We start from the raw sequence: 22,048 nt of genomic DNA on the forward strand, positions 1-22,048 counted from the left end.
TGTTTTGAAGAGACTGCTCCTGACCCTATAATCATTTAGAGGGAACTATGCCTTTTTTTTTTTTTTTTTTTTTTTTTTTTTTTTTTTTTTTAAGATAGAGAAGTCAGCCTGTTTTCAAAATTCTGTTTAATCTGTGAGTCACGGGGTAGAAATAGTCACAGACTATAATTTTTCCGAAAAACTGGAAGCACGGTGGACTGGGATTCAGATGCTGAAACCCGCTGCGCTGAGGTTTGTAGTGCATGAGGGCTAGCAGCGTGGGAACGTCTGACAGTCACCTGTAGTTCCCGACGTTCCAAAGGTCTCTTTGGGAAAACTGAGGGCAAAAGCTCAGTTGGGCTTGATTTCTCTATAGGAGAAGGTCATCTGTTGAAAAAAAGGGTGAAATCTCTGGAAGTGGGTGTTATCATTAATAAGCATTTTCCCAAACAATCTTCATGACGTAAGGATTAGAGAAACACACATACAAGAATTAGAGTACACAAATGAGGTGCTAATGGCACTGAACTGTACACTTAAAAATTGTTAAAATGGAAGTTCTTATGTACATTTTACCATGATTTTTTTTAAAAATGACTTTTTAAAATATTTTAAAGTATTATTATTATTATTATTTTAGAAAGAAAGGAAAGGCAAAGGAGAGAGAGATAAGCATTGATGAGATAGAACATCTATTGGCTGCCTTCTGCACCAGGGATAGAGCCCGCAACCAAGGCATGTGTCCTGACCTGGAATTGAACCACAACCTCTTGATGCATGGGGTCGACACTTAACCACTGAGCCACACCATCTGGGCTGAAAACATAATTTGGGGTGATATGAGTGTAAATATTTTATTGTACTGAATTGGTAAAGCCTCAAAAGGTTTTGGCAGGTGTGCTCTAGAACATCTAGAAAATTCTTTCAATAGCTCCTTTTGAAACAGTTTGACATACCCACACACTGTTGATACAGATTGAACTGATTCAGGCTAAGGTAAGGCTGATGGTGTTGCAGTGAGGGGTGTGTCAACCAGACATTCAGGAGAAGCTGAGCAGCACCTCTGAAATTCACATATCAGTGTCATGGCCGTGCCCTGCCCCGAGTGGGCACAACAGGAATTGGAGTCACAGAACCTCAACGATGGAAAGGACATTAAACGGTCATTTAGTTCAACTATGGCTCTCACCTCTCCTCTGTGAGCTTTCCTTCAGTGAGAAGGCGCTCTGGTTTCCCCAAGACTACCGAGGCTAACATGGAGCAGAAACCGGTTCCCTAACATTTCCGACCATGGTTTTCATTCCCATCTTTTGGCAAATGGAAAAACTCTTGCATTGAAGAATCCACCTAGGAATGTCTCATGATTTTCTGTGATTTCAGTGTAAAATAGAGGTTGGGGCAAAAGTAGGTTTACAGTTCTTTGTATGAAAAATAATGCAATAATTAATACATAATACAAGAATAAACTTTTTATGTACTCACAACTGTACATCTACTTTTGCTCAACCCTGTAATAAAGCAAATATTTGCTTTATCTTGGTTCTTTGAAAGGGGCTAATTTTCTACTAAACAGCAAATATTCATCAGGCACATTCTCCCATGACTGAACTAGAGATCTTGCTGTATTTACATTTTAGCAGGAGCACCCTGGAGACAAAAAATGCCAGAATTCAATGCAGCTCTTTGAATGATATTCATGATACACACCATGGCAGGTCAGCAGGACAATGTGGGATCAGTGAATCACATCATATAAAACCCTCCGCTGCCTTCTTCACCTGCCCACAGGCCCAGTCTCACCCTGAGGCCTGAGGCTGCAGTTGTGTAGTCCTGAGGGGGTTAACAGGGAGGAAGACATGTGTTGGAGGCAGAGGATCAGATACCTGGCTGGGTCCTCTCAGTTGTGTTTATGAGGAAGAAAGAAAGGCAGACCCACCAGAGATGCTTTCAAATTTAATTGTATTTTTTCTTATTGCTAACCCAATTCATGTTTCTGTATGAAATTTAGGGATTGGGGGAAAAGCCACAGATAACCTGAGATAACCATTTGGCATATTTTATATCCTTCCAGCATTTTTCTGTGCATATGTTATTCTTCATAGCTATAAAAATCAGTGTAATTCCTGGCAGTTGGAGGATTTGCAAAAGTGAAAATATTGGATACTTTTGTTTGGAAATGATCTACATGACAAGGTAATTCTGTTTGGCTTGGGACATCTTCTATAGAAGGTGTAGCTTTGGGTGATTCTTGGATGTCGTTGGGTTCGAGGCTCAGGAGTGCATTGCTTACCGTTCATCAAACACAGACTTTCTCCGCAGTTATTCAAAGAAACTAGACACAATCCATTTGAAAGAGAAATGCTGCTTTGTCTGTGGCTAGACTGTCTCCTCAGACTCCTGACTGTTGCTTTCCTTTGTCTTAGATGGAGAGACAAATGTCAGTGAACTCCAACCTCCTGGGAATGCAAGGTCCAAATCTCAGCAACCCCTGTGCTTCTCCCCAAGTCCAGCCGATGCATTCAGAAGCCAAAATGGTAAATAACACGTATAATCACCTTTTGTTGTGGCATGATTTTTTCTTTTGATTCCTTCTCTGGCTTCCACATTTCGGTCAAGTCAGGTAGAAGGCTCCGTCTTTGTTGTGGTGGATAGGTCTTTGAGGAAAGGCTGTGTGCAGAGCTTGGCTCTTTCTTGGAGGATGTTTGTTACTGAACCTTGAAGTAGATGGACATGTAATGAGCATTGGATCAGCGTGTGGCCTTAGTGAAAGAGATATGCAGAAGTTTGGGGTGGTTCCATGGCAGTTAAGGGGGATGCACCTAAGTATGTGTGTATTTACTCATAACCGGTAATTAAAACTAATCCCGAGTTTCTCTTCTTCAAGGTGGTCACAGTTTCAGTGCCTCTCATCCTGTCCCCATACCCATTTATACATGCGTTTGATTTCTAAGCTCACACTATTATGGGAATATTTTGCGTTTTTTGTTATAGTTGTCAGATGTGACGTTGATTGGAGAGGATCAGAGCAGAGTAACAAACACATGATTTCAGGTGACAGCCTTCAGTGACTTTTAACATATGAGACTTATGTGCAGTAAGGTCACTCTTCCCAATCCCAGTGCTAGATACATGCATTTATGTTCTAAATATTAATAAAAAGCAGCGCATGTCCAACTTGGCAATACAAAGTAAATTTGCTGGTTATGTCTATTGAAGTCGCTTGAAATAGGTCATTCAATTCTCGTTCAAATTCTAACACCGTGATTAGTAAGGTATCCGATGACAACAAAAGGTTTGACTATCTGTTGCTAATGGGTCCTTTTGTGAGAAGTTGGAGATTTATTTGGCTTGCTGACTGACAGCATTAGGGAACTTGTTTGATAGTTGGTATGAGGATGCTCTTGACAGTTCTAAGAATTAGCTATTAAAACCCAGTGAGTTCATTTTCAATGGCAGCAAGTTGTTGTTGTTGTTGTTTTTGTGTTTTGTTTTATTTTAATGTCTTCTTCTCTTCGGTCACTTTCTCTTGGAAACTTTACTCATTTGACATGCAGCTTCTTGACCCAAGGAAGCTATGGAACTCCCAGTGTTGGCTACCTCTGGCAAATAAAATCTGTGGTCAAGAAGTTCTCTATGCTGTGCCACAGTCCCTGTGACATGCCAAATGGCACCGGCATCTTCGGCAAAGCTCGTTAAATCTTTTTGGAATTGGCAAATATTTTTTCAACTAAAGCCCTGTAGAGCCAAACCAAATACTTGCTGGCAGAGTATAGTTCAAACTGGCATCAGTTTTGGAGACCAGAGTAATGCCATTTACTTTTTTTTTTAAAGGAAAATAAAAAATGAACTGTGAAGGCACTTAAGAAAAAAATTAAGTTATTCATGTGTATGAAGACGTGTTCTGGGTCTGAGCATCCTATGCACCTTGCCAACCTCCCCCGCCCCACCCCCGCCTCACCCCCCTCCCCTGCCCGCAACTGGATTATTTCTGAATCGTCTTGTTTGGTTCAGGTCTGTATCCTTTTTGAGGGACCTCCCAGACAAACTTGAGGTGGATTCTCAAACATAAGTCCAAACCAAATTTCCCTGCCAATTGATTTTCACTGGGTTTTATGCTACCACTTGACTCAAAGTGTCCTGCCCTTTTCCTTGCTGGCAAAGAAGTAAAATGCTTCCAAAGGGAGTGCAGGCTGTGATTACTTATGCATAGGAAATAAAAGCATATGGAATGGCAAATTAATAGTGAATAATATCAGCTGGTGACAAAAGGGAATTGGTCTGTACTTATAAAAATAGTGTTACCCCACAAATGTTTGTTGAGTTAAATTTACTGAGCGGGCGCACTCCTCTGCTGATTCATGTTCTAAGTGAATAAATATTTCCAGATCCATGATATCTAGACAAATGAATTCTACAATGGAATTGGGGCTTAGGGAACACAGTTATTCTCTCTACCCCAAGCTTCCATGCCTAATCCCATTATTGCCAATATGTTACCCAGGGGGAAATGGTAGCATTCGCCATTCATATATTGGAAGCATAGCATTTACTTAAGTAGCTTGCAAAAGTGTTAAGTAAGTGACTTTTAGTACATTACTCAGCATCTCAGCATCCCTATTCTTATTCTGCCTGCATTATTCACTGGAGAAACCAGTGCTTGCCATCTACTAACGTTACAGTATTTTCTAGCAGCTTTGGTTACTGAGATGAAAGCTTTTATGAAAAACAAAGTAGTGAAGAAAAAAAAATCGATGATTTTCATGTCAGCCAGAGCCTCCCCGGGTTTCTCAGAACTATAGGCTTTGTTGTTCTATGCCTAATTTTCTTCCTGTGTAAGACTGGAATGGATTCCAGATTTCAACTAAGACTCTTGTTTCACTGTTTTCAAGGACTTTTCCAAAGGTCACACATGGGCTATTTTGATGAATGCACTCGGGGGGCGGGGAGGGGGGGTGTTTTCAGAGCACACGAGAGAAACCAGAGAGGCATCTCCCACACCCAACACTACAGACCTATTCTGCTGGGGGCAGTGGTGTTCGGTTCACACTCCCCGTTGGCCACTGACAAAAGCCATCATCCTGAATCTCTGGTGAAACTTGGAGGTCCTGGAGGTAGACTAGAGCTTAAAACAGGATTGTTTTAAATGCATGAGTTTGTTAGACACTGTCTGGCTAGTGATTGCTTAGTAGAATACAGCCACTTTCCCTGCCCCAAATTGAACATTTCCATTGTGGGAGAGCAGAATAGGTGTCCCCAATAAGCTCTACAGTGCATTAATTTGGGAATCCTAAATCAGGAAGCATTCATGTCCTTCTTTTGACTTCATGTACATTAGTACCAAACAGTGACTTCAATGTACTGTAGCCACATCTGTGCTGGTTTTATAATAATCCTAGCAGATTATAATTTAGTTTTATGGATTATTGTTCAGAAGAATTAAGCCAACTGACACATGGCTTCGTAATTGCACAAGTAAATACATGCATATTGGAGTTTGTTTGGGCGTCAGAGCAAACTCAAATGTGTGAGAGCTTTCCATCTTTCCAACCACCCAAAACAGCAGGCTCTTCCTCCAGGTTCCTGGGATCAGTGAGTGTCTTCCATGACCTGGGGTCTGCTGGGAAGGAAATTCACATGATACCTCGTGGACATTTTGAATATCCAAAGAGAAAAGTGAGGGAAAGAGGGAGGTACACAGAGAGAAATGAAAAAGGAGGAGAAGAAGGAAACATGGGTGCTATCCCCATTTTACAGCTGGGCCAGCTGAAGCTCCAAGCAGTTAAAACCTGGCCCACAACACATCACTTAGCAAAGGCTAATGTCTCAGACTCTAATGGCAAAGCTTTTTTGACACATTTATCCTTTAGACAAAAATGTCATATAGCTTCCAGATATCAGTAACCAACAGATTAAATCACATTCCTTTGCATTAATTTATTTTTATATACAAACTAGAGGCCTGGTGCATGAAAATTTGTACACTGGGGTGTTGGGGGTGGGGGGGCTTCCTCAGCCCAGCCTACCCCCTCTCACAGTCCGGGAGCCCTCAGGGGATGTCCTACTGACAGCTTAGGTCTACTCTCCATAGGGAGCAGGCCTAAGCTGCAGTCTGGCCTCCATCTGCAGTAGGCGACCAGGCAATCAGGGCAAGGTGCCGCCCCCATCACCCCGCTGTTGCTGTCACTGCCGGCCCTCCTCAGCCCTTGCAGCTGCGGCTTTGTCCAGAGGAAGATGTCTGGTCTATCCAGTCTAATTAGCATGTTACTCTTTTATTAGTAGAGATGGGAGACAAGGGTGGCAAGGATGGTGCAGGCTTGCAGATAACCTGGAAAGGATGAGGAGCAGGTGGTGATATGGAACTTCCCCCTTGGTTAAACCAGAGCTCTGTGGCCTCACTGACTGGTCTAGCTTTTCTGCCTCTTTCTCCAAACACATTTTGTTGGTTTATTTGTTAATCTTCACCAGAGGATATTTTTTCCATTGATTTTAGAGAGTGAAAGGTACGGGGTTAGACAGAGAGAGAAAAAACATCAATATGAGAGAGACTTATCAATTGGTTGCCTCCCGCACACACCCCTACCGGGGCCAGGGGTCAAGCCTGTAACTGAGGTGTGTGCCGTTGACCCGAATCAAACCTGTGACCCTTCAGTCCTAGGGCCAACACTCTATCCACTGAGCCAAACCTGCTAGGGCACCAAACACATTTTTATCTTGATGTTTCTTATTTTCCACTTGACTGATTGGAAACTCTTTGAAGGTAATTCTTGCATTGTGTAAGCTCCATGTACTGAGAAAGGCCCCATGAGTGAAAACTGAACTTAATTGAGTGAGTTGGATTTAAATTATGGGAAAGAACCAAACCCTAAATATGGAAATAGGGTAGGATAGAGTGGGTAGGGAGCAAGGCTGGGACTGAGAAGGAGAGAATCAAAGTAGATAAACGCTCAGCTAAGTAATTAGTAGGTAAAGAGTAGCTGATGCCCAGCCTGCGTGGGTCAGTGGTTGAGTGCTGATCTATGAACCAGGAGGTCACGGTTCTATTCTCGGTCAGGTTATATGCCTAAGTTGTGGGCTTGATCCCTACAGGCCCCAGATCAAGGATTCTCTCTCATTTTTAATGTTTCTATCTGTCTCCCTTTCTTTTCTTCTTAAAATCAATAAAAATATATTTTTTAAAAGAGCAGCTGACTACATTTGTTGTCTTTGAAAGATACCTAGAAACAGCATCCATCATGCTATTTCCTTGATAGAAAAGCAATATGTCTGTTTCTTAGAAAATAGAAGATGGAATATCATTGACCTCCTAGGAACTGCAAGCAATCAGTATGCTGTTTCTTCCATTGTGATGGACTGGTTGTGCTGTATTTTGGTCTTTGACTGTCAATACTTCATTCACAGCTAGGTTTACAGTTCATTGAATGCATACATAAACATATGTATTAATGACTGAGAGAAAGAAACCAAAAAGATTGGAGAGTCAGGGATTTTTTTAAAATCTTTTTTTATTCTTTATTGTTTAATGTATTACATAAGTCTCCCTTTTCCCCCATTGACCTCTCCCAGCCCCTAGCACATGACCTTATCTCCCCCCGCCCCCCAATCTGTGTCCATTGGTTATGCTCATATGCATGCATACAAGTCCTTTGATTGGTCTCTTACCCCCTCACCAACCCCCTCCTTCCGCCTTTCCTCATAGGTTGGACAGTCTATTTGAGAGTCAGAGATTTTTAAAGATGGAGGTTACTTAGTAAAGACCTTGCTCAAATTCTTCATTTTAGCTGAAACCGGTTTGGCTCAGTGGATAGAGCATCAGCCTGAGGACTGAAAGGTCCCAGGTTCGATTCCAGTCAAGGGCATGTACCTTAGTTGCAGGCACATCCTCAGTAGGAGATATGCAGGAGGCAGCTGATCAATGTTTCTCTCTCATCGATGTTTCTAACTCTCTATCTCTCTCCCTTCCTCTCTGTAAAAAAAAAAAAAAAAAAAAAAAAAAATCAATAAAACATATTTTTTAAAAATAATTCTTCATTTTACAAATGAGGACACCAAAGCCTGGTAAAGACTTAGGGAGATCAGTTTAACACAAGGCTGGACTCCCAACTCAGGTCTTCATTCTTCTGCCCAGATTTGTGCTTTTCCCACGTGAGCTGCACTGATAAATTATTGACAGCACTTCTTTCCTGGCTCTGGTTTCCTCCTGGCAGATTGGCAGACAAGAACTGGGATGGTAGAGTGAGCAATCACAGTTAAATCTCCACTTTGTTTTGAATGTCAACCTGGGTGTGTTTGTGTTTGCCTTCCCCTCCCTAATTATCGGGCTGGATAACTGTTTGCCGACAGTGCCCCGTGGCCACCCACTGTCCCGCAGATAAATCACCGAGAAGCCGGGCTCCATATGGAGTTGCTTGGAAAGCTTACACACATGAAAAGACAGTCTCCAGGTAACATCTCCTGGCACGCTTGAGAAATTCACTTCTTCAATTTACCTATTTGCTTTAAGCATCTCAGCTTCACTTCCTAAAAGTGCAGGAATAAAAAAAAAAAAAAAGAAGTGAATGAATAGGGTGTCTGAAGGTTGTGGTGAGGCAGGAAATGCTGTGGACTTTAAAGAAGCTGTCATTAACGTTTGCATTGTGCCAGCAGCCCTGTGTCCCTAGAACCAGTGATCAAAACACAATGACGGGCTGACCCGAGGTGACCACTTTGTTCCAGAATTTTCCTACATCACCACTATGAAAAGCCACTGTCCACTTATGCAGATAAGTAGGGATTATGGAAGATTCCATGGCAATAGCAACAAAAAATCTATATTCTTAATAATATACATGATGGGTCTCATTTTTAAAGGCAACTTCCCTTCTTAAAACACCATGGCAGGAAATAATAATTGTTAACATTAGTCAAATACTTGCATAGATGGCAGAAACCGTGTAAAGCATCCTGCAATATATTATCTTACTTAATCCTCAACAGGCCAATGACAGAGACACTATTCTTAATCTCATTTTACAAATGAATAAGCTGAGAGGGTGGATAATTGGGGAAGAAAACAGAAGCTGATGAAATAGAGCACTGCACTGTGACCCCAGGCATAGGGCTCTTGGCCCTGGCCTTAAACCAATGTCTGCCAGCAATGGGGAGGATCATCCTATGAGTTTATATTACCAGAGCACTTTCCAAATCGCAAAGCGCTTCCACGTGCATTGTCTCATTGGAGCCTCACGGCAGCCCAGGAGGGTGGCTCCTTCTAAAGACACGGAGAGGTTACGTGACGTTTCCCGCATCATCCAGTGGCATAACCAGGCCCTGAGCCCAAGTCTTCTTGGATTTCCCCTCCCCTGTTCCTGCTATATCATGCTGTCCTTGGCATCCCCATGGTAATATAATTTGAATAAAAGCAGGTTCTGAGCCTCACATTAATAGCCCAGGCCCAGCCATCTATTAGCTTGTGCCTATTAGATTCTCTAGTCCTTACGATTAAACACTGGACAGAGGCTGATCCATATTTCTGTCTGGCCAAGACAAGTGCTGAGTCTGAGCTTAGCTGTTGAGGAACTAAAGCCACAACACTTCTCTGAACCTTGCGTATGCCATTGCCACTTGGCCCATTTAAACTGTAGACTGTTTAATGTAGAATTACACTGTGCCATTTGTTAATAAAATGTAAATGGTTAGCTTATGAGATCATTAACCAGAGGTAGAAGCTATTTGTTTATATTTCTATAGGACAGAATCAATTTCTATAAAACTTATAGTGCACGTGTGGATCTGAACCACAAATACACAGTATTATACGTTTAATATATATTTTTTGAAAAAGAGAATGTAAGGTAATCAATTGCCCAAGAATCACCAAATTCCAAAGATGATTCATAGGCAGGAAAGAAACTTGGGGATTATTTTAACAAAATCTTTTCCTTCGAGAGACAAAGGCCTGAATCTCAAGTTAATAATGTCTCCAAGGTCACGTAGTTAATTAACAGAAGTGGAATTAGAACCCAGATTCTGGGTTTCAAGTTTATGGAACTTCACTCTCCACGTGCTAGTCAGAGGTTGATCAGAAGGTCATCTGTTAGTTCCTGTGGTAGTGAACCTTCTAAAGGAGGTGCTTCCGGAAGCATTTTTCTGCAATTTGATTATTGAGGAGTAAAGTACCTGGGGTAGAAGTGGGTCAATCATCTTTTCCCCCCTGTGACATCAACTGGGAATTAAAACTATCATGATTGCCCAAAGAAACAGGCCAAATTTTCTATGATTTTTCCTGAGTCTCTGGGATGTTGACCTGAGACTACTAACTGAGCTAGTCTTAGTCGTCATCCAGAGCTTGGGTCCATGCTGAACATTTTAGCTCTGGGCACCTGGCACAAGCTGCCTTGATTTTGCCTGCCACCAAGCAAAACTAAACTTCCCATGTCTCGTCGCTGGTTATTTGGGGGCAGCATGGGTCTTACGTGGGCATTTGGAGATCTGCTCTGGGCTGTGTGGAGTGGTGACTGAGCCTGCTACTCACACGCACAAGGGTATTGACATGTCCCTTGCCATCGGGGGTCTTTCTCTTGGCTGTTCCCACTCCACCCACATCAGCGGGTCCTCATATGCACATTTACACATTCTCCAAGGACTCATTGTCTTCCCAGTTTTATTCCTTTCTCTGTCTGCCAGTATCCACCCTGTTTTGGTAACCATGGCAACAGGTGAAATACAATCCCAGTATTTGCTCACTGCCTCTGTCATCCATCCCAGCACGCGCATTGCCGTGTCTTGTTTTTGTGTTTGTTTAATGTTCCCAAGCCTGAAGTCAGATGCATTTGGGCAAGGACACTGCACACGGTCTGGTTCGGAACAGCCCGTCAGACAGTTTTCAGGCGCGTCTCCTCCGCCCGTGTGTTTACGTACGTGTGTGCGTGTGTGTCCCTGTCTGCTTTGGAACACTGGGCAAATGAGTTCAGCTTGTGTCAGAAGAGGCAGGAGGCGGGTGGGGGGAGAGAAATTGCACAAATCTAGTTACAGGGAAGTTCTACTTTGGGGAGATACATTTCAGTCGTTTTCTTGGAATTTATGTAGTTTACACTTTCCAAGATTTTTGCCAGCACGACTAATAACGAAAGTTTGCTTTGCACTTGGGGATGATGGCTCTGCCTTGATTTGGTTTTTTATGTGGGAAATAGAGAAGATCTGTCAGGAAATTTGTGCCTTGAGAGGAGTGGGTGGTGGAAGATGGAGCATATAAAAGAGGCAAAGTTTTCCTCAAGTTTTGGATCTTTTTTTTTTCTTAAAAAATAAAAGGGAGAATCTAATCTTCAAGTCCAAAACTAACAAAGAATGTTTTTCTTATAAAATTGTCTTTTTTTTTATCCCGTTAGTTTAAAAAGGTAGGTTGTGCATTAGTCTGAATAAGATGAATCATTAGATTCTCCGATTAGTTAAGTCCCAAACAATAAAAGTAAACATCAGGCATTTTTATTTTGAAACAGTGTTTGCAGTCACCAGAAAAGGTGTGTTAAGGAAGACAAGATTGTCATCCAACTGTGTCCTTGGATCCTAGAGATTAAAAGTGCAACCTGAGAGGCAGCAGTAACCTGATTTCAGTAGGGAGCCAGGCGCTGAATTGGAGAGCCAGCAGGACCGCACCGGGTAGAATTTCACAGTTGGCAAGCACTTCGCTTGCACCCTTTTCTGGAACGGCCCTTTCCCTTAATTGTGCCCATGTTTCCAGGGTACACGAGGCTTCGGCCTGGTCCTGTGTCACTTCCAGGCTCTGCTACCCTGCTCAGCTCTGCGCCCAGGGTCACTCTCCGAGAGCCTCCAGGAGCCCGGCACCTCCCTGAGGGCTCTCGCACTCTCTGGCTGCCTTGCCTACCTATCTGATTTCCTTTGCCTCTGCAGACCGCACTCCTTTTTTCCAGACTCGGCTCCAGTGCACCTTTCCTGTGAAGTCTTCTCACCTTTAGACAGGAGCCATGCCTTCTGCTAGGTTGGGCTCCCTGTGCACCTTATTTGCCTCTTCCTTGGCACTGTGTTCTGTGCCGCGGTGTACCTGCCTCACTGCAGCCCGGGAACCCCTGGAAAACAGAAGGCAGTTTGATTCAGCTCCGTGTTCCCACGTTGGTTCTCTCCAGCACTTTTTATGCACCTGATTAATGCTTGATGATGGAATGAAGGAAGGAAAGTCTGATTAATACATTTAGATGCAAATGTTACTGGGACTTAATATGTCACTTCATACTGTGGGCTTTTGTTTTCTTTTGAAGATCCAGGGATAAGGTAGCACCTAAATCAGAGGATTGACTCAACAATGGTAGAATTTCAGGACCCATGACAAGTGGGTGGGAGAGATATTTGAGCAGGTGAAAATCCTTCCCACAATTTCCTAAATCCCTGCATTGGTACCTGGAGACTCTGCCAGCCAGGCGAAGCCCTGTCTGAGACCTCTGGGCCTGTGGTGCGGCGCCGCCTGAAGGCGAAATGGTTTGATATCCAGGTGCTTTGATTCTTCAATATTGAAATCCTCTTGGTGCAGGCTCGAGACTTTAATACTTTGGAAATCCTACATAAATTCAGGATTTCAATGTCGTTTCAGTTCAAAATTACTACACAGTTGACCCTTGAACAAGGCAGGGGGCAGGGCTACCTGCCACACAATTAAAAATCCGCATACAATTAAGTTGGCCCTCCACAGAGGTGGATTCTAAACCGCAATGGAGAATTTGGTTTTGGATCTGGGGTTTGTTGAACTCATGGATGCAAAACCCAAGGGTATGGAGGGTTGACTATATTTCTCGAAATAATGTTGGGTATTAGTGGATCCACACAATTCAAACTTGGGTTGTTCAAGGATCAAATGTGTAGTAGCAAAATTTGGTGGGATATGTTAAAATCAAAATATCTTTTGTCTTTTTTTCCTGCTTTTATATGTAATATATCAAAATTAGGTTTTTACTAAATGTATATAAAATTTTATATTTTTAAAATTTTATGTGATATTATGAACATTTTTCTGTATCAAGTATGTTTTGAAAACATTTTAATAATTGTACAATTTATCCTATGAGTGTCACATAAAAATTTAACTGATTATTTACATTTATTAATATTTATATTTTCTCTACTAATAACCCATTGATTATAAAAATAAACAAAAAACTAATCTTAAATTATTTAATTATATATTAGATTATTTCCTTTAGGATAGGTTTCCAAAATTAGAATTACCAGTTCAAACAGAATCAACATTTTGACTTTGTATATATGCTGTAAAATTTCTTACAATTCATACTAATTTTCATTACTGCTTGTAATATCAAAGAATATGTATCTTGTGGCATTTTCAGAAGTATTAAGCATCATTTTTAACAAAATTTTTGATAGTTTTTATTTGCATTTCTTACACTGTGGGTAATGAGGACTTTTTTTTTTTCTATGTTTCTTGTCTACTTAATTTTTTTATTTGATATATTTCTGTACTTTAAGGCAATTTTTCTTAATTGGGGTTAGTATTGGAATCCGGGGGGGGGGGGGGGAATGATAACAGCAGGTTGTTCCGTCTACTGCATTTTTCAAATTCTTATTAATTAGCTGGCTTTCCTACCTTACTTTACTAATGATATGTTTCTAAGACTAATGCATATGTTAAAATGATTTAGATTTTTAATATTTTGTTTACATGCCTTTCACATAGAAGCTCAGTGTTTTGAGGTTTGTTTGTTTTTTAAATCCTCTTAAGCTTTCTGAATTTTATAGCTGTTCAATTTATTTATTTCAAAATATTAGCTCCTCTAGGAATACAAATGTGGCTGTTCCGCATTTTCTGTGTTTATCTAATCCAGCCTTTGTTTATTTAAATAGATAGCTGAGTATCTTAAATAAACTGCAGATGTGGTTGTGTCTTTCACAACTGCCTGAGGTAGGGTTTATATGGATCCTTCTCTTATCCCATTTATGAGAAATAGACCTTGACTATTTTTATGTCACCAGTCACTATGTACGTATATCGACTTATATTGATTAACCTTATCACTACTGGTGGTTAAATGTGGCTGAGTCCATCCTCAAGCAAGGAAGTTAAACAGGAAATATAAAACGGCTCAAGTCCCATGAGGTGAAGTTGTTGTTGAGTCGCTTCTGACTCTTGACAACCCACCGCATGACTGATGTCCACAATGTCCTGTTTTTTACCAGCCCAGCTCAGCTCCTGCAGACTCAGCCTGTGGCTTCTTTTATGGAGTCAATCATCTCATATTTGGTCTGCCAATTCCCCTACTGCCTTTTATTTTCCATGGCACTATTGTCTTCTCCAAAGAACCCTGCCTTCTCATGATGTGCCATGAATGGGGTATTATTTTAAGGTTCAGCGAGCCTCCTGTTAACTGTAACCTCCTTAATAATACTTAGGCTCCCTGAGGGGTGGAATCTGAATCCTAGCACCCAGTAGTCACGGCTATCTCTTTGCCAAATGAATGGATATGAGTAATTAATTATATGATAATATCAAACATGCATTGAGTACGGATCATGGGCCATGTTGCCCTGTGATTTCCATGCAGTGAGGAGCTGCACATAAAGGTACTTAAGGATTTGCATGTGTTATTTATTTAATCCTCACAACTGTCCTGTGAAGTCAGTATTCCTATTTTTATAGACAAATAAATTGATATACAGAGGACGGTGCCCAAGATCACTCAGCCAGCGAATGACAGGCTGAACAATTTGAATCCAGCTCTGGGATCTGACCCTTCCATGCTCGGTCTTTGCTTTGGCAGCCTGGAAACAGCATGGTGCCTGGATTCTAGCAGGGGTGGAAGCATGGAAGCAGTGACAATTAATTGGCAAATATTTATCATTAACATCAATTCTACTCAAGGTCTCCTTTCTGTTAAACAGTAGGCCCCTAACATTCCTGAGGGTTTTGTCTGGCATTGTTGTGCATCCCCAAACCTATGCATCATTTCCCTGCCCCCAGGGCAACAAACAGAGAAACAAATTGCAATCCTGACCCTGGGCCAGACTGAGCGTCACATTCCCGTCCACAGCTGAGTAGTAAATGTACAATAGTTCACATCTACACCCAGCAGAAGTTCAAATCACACTAGATCATGAACTTTGAGGGTTATTTTTTAATAATTAGAAACCTTTAATATTAAATTGGAAAATACCGAGTCTCTGTGTCTTTAATAATAATACTAATAATGACTGCTCGCTCATATTTGAAGATAAAATGTTTTCATACCTTTCACCTAGACTATGAGGTTAACCTCTTATGGGAGCCATAGCTGTCAACTGTAATTAAGAATAAGGTAGGGTGTTTTTCTTTTGTTTTGTTCTTTTTTGAAATTTGAACTTATTAGGGTAACATTGATTAACAAAATTACATAGGTTTCAGGGTTACAATTTCATAATAAATCATCTGTATATTGTACTGTGTGTTCACCACCCCAAGTCATGTCTGGTGAGGGAAGGAGACTTTTGTTCTTTTGAGAAGCAGAATAAAGCATTGATTGAGAACAGAGACCTGAGAAACAGCATGGCTTCAGATCCTAACTGCATGACCTGGTTGCTTAGTCTCTCTGTTCCCCCATTTCTCATCCATCTATACTAATAAAAGCGTAATATGTTAATTAGACTGAGAGACCTTCCGGGAGACTTTCCAGACAAAGCCATGTGGTGGGGCTGAGGCACAGATGGTTAGGGGTGATCAGGCGAGGAGGAGAGGGCAGTTGGGGGCGAGCAGGCCAGAAGGGGGGGCAGTTGGGTGCGAGCAGACTGGCAGACAGAGTGGTTAGGGGCAATCAGGCAGGCAGGCAGGCAGGTGAGCGGTTAGGAGCCAGCAGTCCTGAATTGCGAGGGGGATGTCTAATTGCTGGTTTAGGCCCAATCATGGCAATCAGACATCCCCCGAGGGGTCCCAGATTGGAGAGGGTTCAGGCCGGTCTGAGGGACACCCCCCTGTGCACGAATTTTATGCACTGGGCCACTAGTAAAATATAAAATGGGGATAATGTAAGGGCCTCTCTTAAAGAGTTATTTTGAGGATTAAATGAGGTAATAATAGGGGAACCATTTGGCATAGTACTTGGCTCTCTCCGTATATTTTTAAAAACTTGATTCTCCCCTGGCTGGAGTGCTCAGTGGCTAGAGAGTCACCCCAGAGACCAAAGGGTCACAGGTTTAATTCCCAGTCATAGTCACATACCTAGATTGCAGATTTTATCCCCTGCCCCAGTTGGGGCTGGTACAGGAGGCAATCAATTGATGTCTCTCTCTAATCAATGTTACTCTCTCTCCTTTTCCCTCTCCCTCCCTCCCTTCCATTCTCTCTTTAAAAAAGTAAACATTTCCTGTTTTATAGTATACTTCTCTTTTATTGGTTTAACTTGTGACGTTTAAAACATATTTGTATGAATGTAATGTGCAGCATAGGGTATGTAGTAAATAATATTATAATAACTTTGTATGGTGACAGATGGTTACTAGACTTACAGTGGTGATCACGTAATGTATTTAAAAGTCAAACCACTACGTATGTTGTACACCTAAAACTAATAAAACATTGTAGTGCAACTATGCTTCAGTTTAAAAGAACACACTTGTACAAAGTTCATAGTCTCATAGAAGAGAAAACTGAGACTAAGAGAGGTTAAGTACCTCACCTTTGATCATTCAGCAAAGTTGTGGTGAACTCAGTTTTAGAATCCAACTCCTACTTTTGATTAATGTACTGGATTCCTGTGCTCTTTATAGAGACTTGGATTTAGAAACCCAGGGGAGTCATACAGCTGTTGCTTTGAATTCACCAATTCATTGAAATACATAAAAATAAAAATGACTTTTAAAAAAGTTTTTAAGTAATTCAAAACTTATTTAAAAAATAAAGTTCAGTGTAGTGTATTTTAGAATTTCAAATACTTGTTATTGTTTTACAGTTAGTTCATAAACATATAAATATGAAAGCATTTTTATAACATTAAGTGTTTTAATGTTAAAAATTAGGGCTAAAATTACACAAAAGACCAAAGGTTCACCAAGAAATATATATTAAATTCCATTGCCTAAAATAGACTTTTACTATGTCTGTACAAATTGCTTTAAATTATACAAATATTTGGACTATGTCTGGCCATGAGACTCAACTATGTACCCTAAAATGACACAAGCAGCACCAGGCCAACATTTGGCATTTATTTTTTTTCCAAAACACCCAGGATCATTATTTGTTCCAATAGACCTTCCCTTATGCTCTGTAAGTGGGCTTGGGAGAAATGCTGGTGAAGGAGGGAAAGGGCTCCCCAGGACCTTGGATGGGGGTGGTTGTCTCTGGGCCACGCTAAAGAAGGCTCTTTGCCAACATACCCTTTGGAGCAACCATACCCGTGATAACAGAGTGTGAAGACCTAATTATTTTCAAATCTGATGAATGAGTTCAGCTGTTCTGTAGACCAGTATGGGGTATGTGAGAACATGGGATCACAGCAAAAGCATGTTTATCTCACTCCATCATTGCAGTGAACTTTATCTCCTGGGAATTTTCTTAAAGGGCAAGTCTGGACAGAGTCATGGCTTGATGACCAGGGGATTATAAGGGAGTTGTTGCTAACTTCCAGTTATGCAAAGATAGGGCCTGCATTTGTAAGGAGAGATAAGCTAAAGGGCTGTGCATGCTTCTTAGGCAAAGCTAATTTGTCACATCGTCACCATTAATCTGTTCGTTCCAATCCCTTGTTTCCAAGAGATCTGGTCTGTAGATTTATTACATATGAAGAAATGCCTCTACCAGTCCACTGAGCCATCAGTTCATTCATTCTTTCTTTCATTCTTTCATTCAGAAACTCTTTATGGAGCCTCTCTAAAATATTGTACTTGGTTTTGGGGGATGAAACTATGTAGAACACAAGCCTTTAGGAACTTACAGTCTAATGAGGGAATCAGATAAATAAGTGTGTTGTGATAAATACAAAAACAAAGTATGTGCCTAATCTGCCTTCATAAGGTGATGCTGACCAGACCTCCTTATGGCCAGTTCAATTTTGATTCATTAACATAAAATGCAATTTAAAATTCATCTCTGAGTTGCACCAGCCACATTCTGAGTGCTCAAGAGCCACATGGGGCCAGTGCCTATCATATTGGACAGCAGAGACAAGGAACATTTTCATCATCTCAGAAATTTCTATTCAACAGCACTGATCTAAGCAGCTTGGAAGGATGAAAAGGGATGGATTTTCTTGGAGTGAGGGGAAAGCCTGGAGAGGCTGTGGGGAGCGAGGGGATTCGCTTAATAATGTATTATTAAAATACATATTTGTATATAGGTATTCAAGCAGCATGTATTGTTTATGCTACAGCTGTGGATTTTGCAAAGATGCATTAAGACATAGTATCAGCCTCTAAGTAACTTACATTTATGTGGGCAAGGTAGGAGTTATAAAAAACTACCAAGAAACTATACTTTGAGTGTTGAGGAGAGCCTGATTATTGGGTGCTGGGAAGAGAACAATAGGATCAGGCCAGTCTTCAGACTTCATGAAGTTGTTGCTTTTGATTTGGGTCTTGAAGAGCTTAATTTTCAGGCCAGGAGGTAGAGTTAAATTCCTTACCTTGGTTAAAAAAACATTTAAGTTTCACAAAGTGCTTCCAGCATTAGGGTACAACAAGCAACTGAGAAGCTGAGGGCTCTCTCCACTGGCATATTCATTAATGTCTTTCTACCAAGACTGGCGATTATACAATGGGGAGCTTATTCGGCTGTGCCAACTTACACGGAATAGCCTCCCTTCTAAATGGTGTTAGCATGGATTAGTTGGGGGAAGCTTGAGCCAGATCTTGTTTGCATTAAGTGGCTGAAAAAAGGATTGGGGAGGGGGCTATTAAGGATTATGCAAATCACTAGCCGATATGTAGGCTGGAGATTTGTGTAAAAGCAGCTTTTCCATGCCAATAGGTGAGAGAATTGGAAGCACTTCTGAGCTTCCAGTGAAGCCGAAGTTATGGGGGGCAGCTGACTCAGGCAGATCCAATGGAAACATCAGTCAGTGGCTATGTACATGTATGAATTCTATCCTCTGAAATGTGCAACCAGACCCCATACAACTTACCCCTGGTCATTTATTCTTTGAAGTGACACTGCCCTTTTCTGTTTGGTATTTTTCCAAAGCTGGGAGTATCTACAAAGTGCAACTGAGGTCTTGCTTATCACAAAAGCCACTTGGGCTTCCATTTCTGGGATTATGATGAACATTGCTGTTTGGGAAACAGAAATCTGTTTGAAGGAATTCTTCTAGGAGAGGATTGCAGGGAGTGACCTAGTAAGGTTTCCTGCACCCCAACTGCTCTAACATGTGCCCAGACTCAGGCTGAGATCAGGCCTTTAGAAATTGCATAAAACGGTGGGCAAAATAAAGGGAAAACCAGTTTTGCAGATCATTATTTAAACTCCTCTCTTTAATGGGATAACCCACGCTTGCTTCTTCATCCTTTTCCAATAGAAAACCATTCCATACGTCTAATTCTGTAGAAAACAAAAAGGCAACTGCTGCTGTTTAAAGTGGAATCTTTCAGTGTTATATTTTTATTAAGCATCAATTTAGATTTTAAAAGTTGAATTGAAATTAATTCACATAGAATTGTATATAATGTAAATTAGCGCCTGTGGTACAGTTAGGAACAGTCTAGCTTTATTCTTTCTGTTTGGTTTTGTTATTTTTGAAGGTTTTTTTTTGAGGAGCAGGATATATTGTAACAAACTATGTATATCCAAAGGTGAAAATATGTAAGGATAGAGATAAAACCATTGTTTGTGTGTATTCCAAATTTTTACATTGAAAATGTATTATTTATATAATTAAAAATGAAAAGTGAAAACAAAACAAAACAAAAAAGGCAATTGGAAAGAGGGCAGGAGTGGTTTGGGAAAAATAGAGAATTTTTTTAATTTCCCATTATCACTTGGTATGTAATTTCTAAAATTTAGTTAAATGCAGTTTGATATTTATTCAAGCAAAAGGAATTCAAAAGGACAGTGTTCTACCTGGACTTTATGCTTTGAGCTTTTCAAGGCCCAAAACATATTACAAACACAATACCTGGCCACACAGTGGGTTTTCTACAAATGTGTTATATTAACTGATTTCTACTTGACTAAAGGTTGTTGAGTTATCAAAAGTGCCCTGGGGTTGAGCGTGTTTTACAGTGTTGCCTGTGGAACTGCTCAGTGGGTCTTCTGCAAAGAACGCTGTTGAAGGCAGGCCTGACTCTCACCAGGAGTGCTGCTCCCAACGTGTATTTAAAGTCAGTCATTCAGAACTCAAAACACAGTTTTTCTCCCAAGAAAGGTCAGAGATGGTGACTTTCCCAGGGCTTCCCACAAAAGTCTTTTATCCCACAGTGTACCTGAGAGAGTCCATCTACATTGAGAGAAGAATGAGTAGTATGGCCAGGACTCTCCTCTCACCATCCCTGGGGACAGCACTCTTTATTTGCTGTGGAGGCAGCTACCTGCACTTAAGTGAGAAGAAAAGGAAATATGGTTCTCTGTGAGGGGAGCATATCCCTAGTATAGCCTTTTTAGCGTCAAGTTGTGTTATTTTTTTTATTAGTCAAGACATATTACTTTTTAAAAAGACGCTCAATGCCTCTGGAATTAGAAATGTTTTGAACTTTATCTTTTACTAGAGGATCGGTGCACAAATTTATATGTGGGTGGGGTCCGGCCGTCCCTCCCAAATGGGGGCGGATCAGGGCTGGGCCAGGGTTGGGGAGGAGCCACAGGTGGTTTGGAGGAGCCGTTCAGGGCCCCTATGGGGCCGGTTGGCTGCTGCAACACATGTCATAGCTACTGGTCATTCCGGCCATTCCATTGTTCTGGTTGCTTGGCTTTTATATATATAGATTACTGTGAACTCCATTATGGCTCTTCTATACCATTATTAGATTTAGAAACCAGAGGAATGATGATCTTATGACCATAGAAATCAATGTTCCTGGGAATTGTCATTGGCAAAGGCACACATCTCCCATCAGTTTCAGATACTGATATTTTCATACCTTTTAGAAATAGCCATAGTGTGCTGTTCTCACATTCGATGGATATATTGTGATTTTTTAATGTCAGAGCAATTGATTGATTGATTCTCTTTAGCATCAAAACCAGATATAGGAGTGATGGGGATGACCTAGAGAAAGATTAAATCTTCCTCCTGCAAGGGCTGAACTAATCAAAGCAAATTCTGCATCTCACTTCATCTGAGACAGAACCTTTCCTCTCCTCCTCATCTTTAAAAGCACCAACATTTTCTAACATTTTTGTCCACCTAGAAACAGTATCTATGATTCCTTTAAACATGTCACTACCCTTCCCACCCTCATTCACCTCTAATGATATAGTTGGGAAATATTTTACTGATATCACAGGCTATTACTTTCTCTGGCTTTGCTTTCACTGTATAAGAATTGAGACATGGATGACAGTGTGGAATCTTAAGGTACTATGGCTAGTTGTCCATGGTGACCAAGGCTATTTTTGAAAAATAGAAGTAGACGTGACAACACTTAGGAAACCATTTGTTTCTGTATTGGCTTGTTAGGGCTGCCATAATGAAGTACCACTGACTGGGCGGCTTAAACAACAGAAATTTATTGTCTGACAATTCTGGGGGCTAGAAGTGTAAGATCAAGGTGTCAGCAGGGCTGGTTCCTTTAAAGAACTGTGGGAAACTGTGTTCCAGGCCTCTCTCCTTGATTCGTCGATGGCCACCTACTCCCTGTGTTTTGACATGGTCTTCCTCTGAGTGTCTGTGTCCTAATCTCTGCTTCTTATAAGGACAATAGTCATATTATATTAGAGTCCACCAGTATGACTTAATGTTACCTTAATTATCTCTTCAAAGACAAAGACCTATCTCCAAAAATAGTCACAATTAGAGATACTAGGGGTATCTAGTATCATGAATTTGTCAGGGGTAGGGTGAGAATTCAGCCCATCATAGTTTTCAAAAGTAATATGAAAATTATTGAAATCTTACAATCTTAACCAAAATCCTGACCAGGATCCCATGATATACCTTTGCAAATTCATATC

General features: G+C 41.0%; 1 protein-coding gene across 7 annotated transcripts in view; it reads left to right on the top strand.

Annotated features, from left to right (window-relative positions):
- The window catches only part of CREB5 (cAMP responsive element binding protein 5), a 387,508-nt gene that overhangs the window by 287,946 nt on the left and 77,514 nt on the right, over nt 1-22,048 (top strand). For 6 of the 7 annotated variants that reach the window (XM_084896981.1, XM_084896985.1, XM_084896983.1 and 3 more), the window contains one exon: nt 2,403-2,513. The exons of the other annotated variant lie outside the window; for it this stretch is intronic. In XM_084896981.1, coding sequence (XP_084753107.1) covers nt 2,403-2,513 — 111 coding nt within the window. The remainder of the gene's footprint in view (nt 1-2,402; nt 2,514-22,048) is intronic. 7 annotated transcript variants of the gene reach the window in all.

The sequence above is a fragment of the Pipistrellus hanaki genome, assembly GCF_964339955.1.
Source record: "Pipistrellus hanaki genome assembly, chromosome: 10".
In the NCBI taxonomy this organism is placed as follows: domain Eukaryota; kingdom Metazoa; phylum Chordata; class Mammalia; order Chiroptera; family Vespertilionidae; genus Pipistrellus; species Pipistrellus hanaki.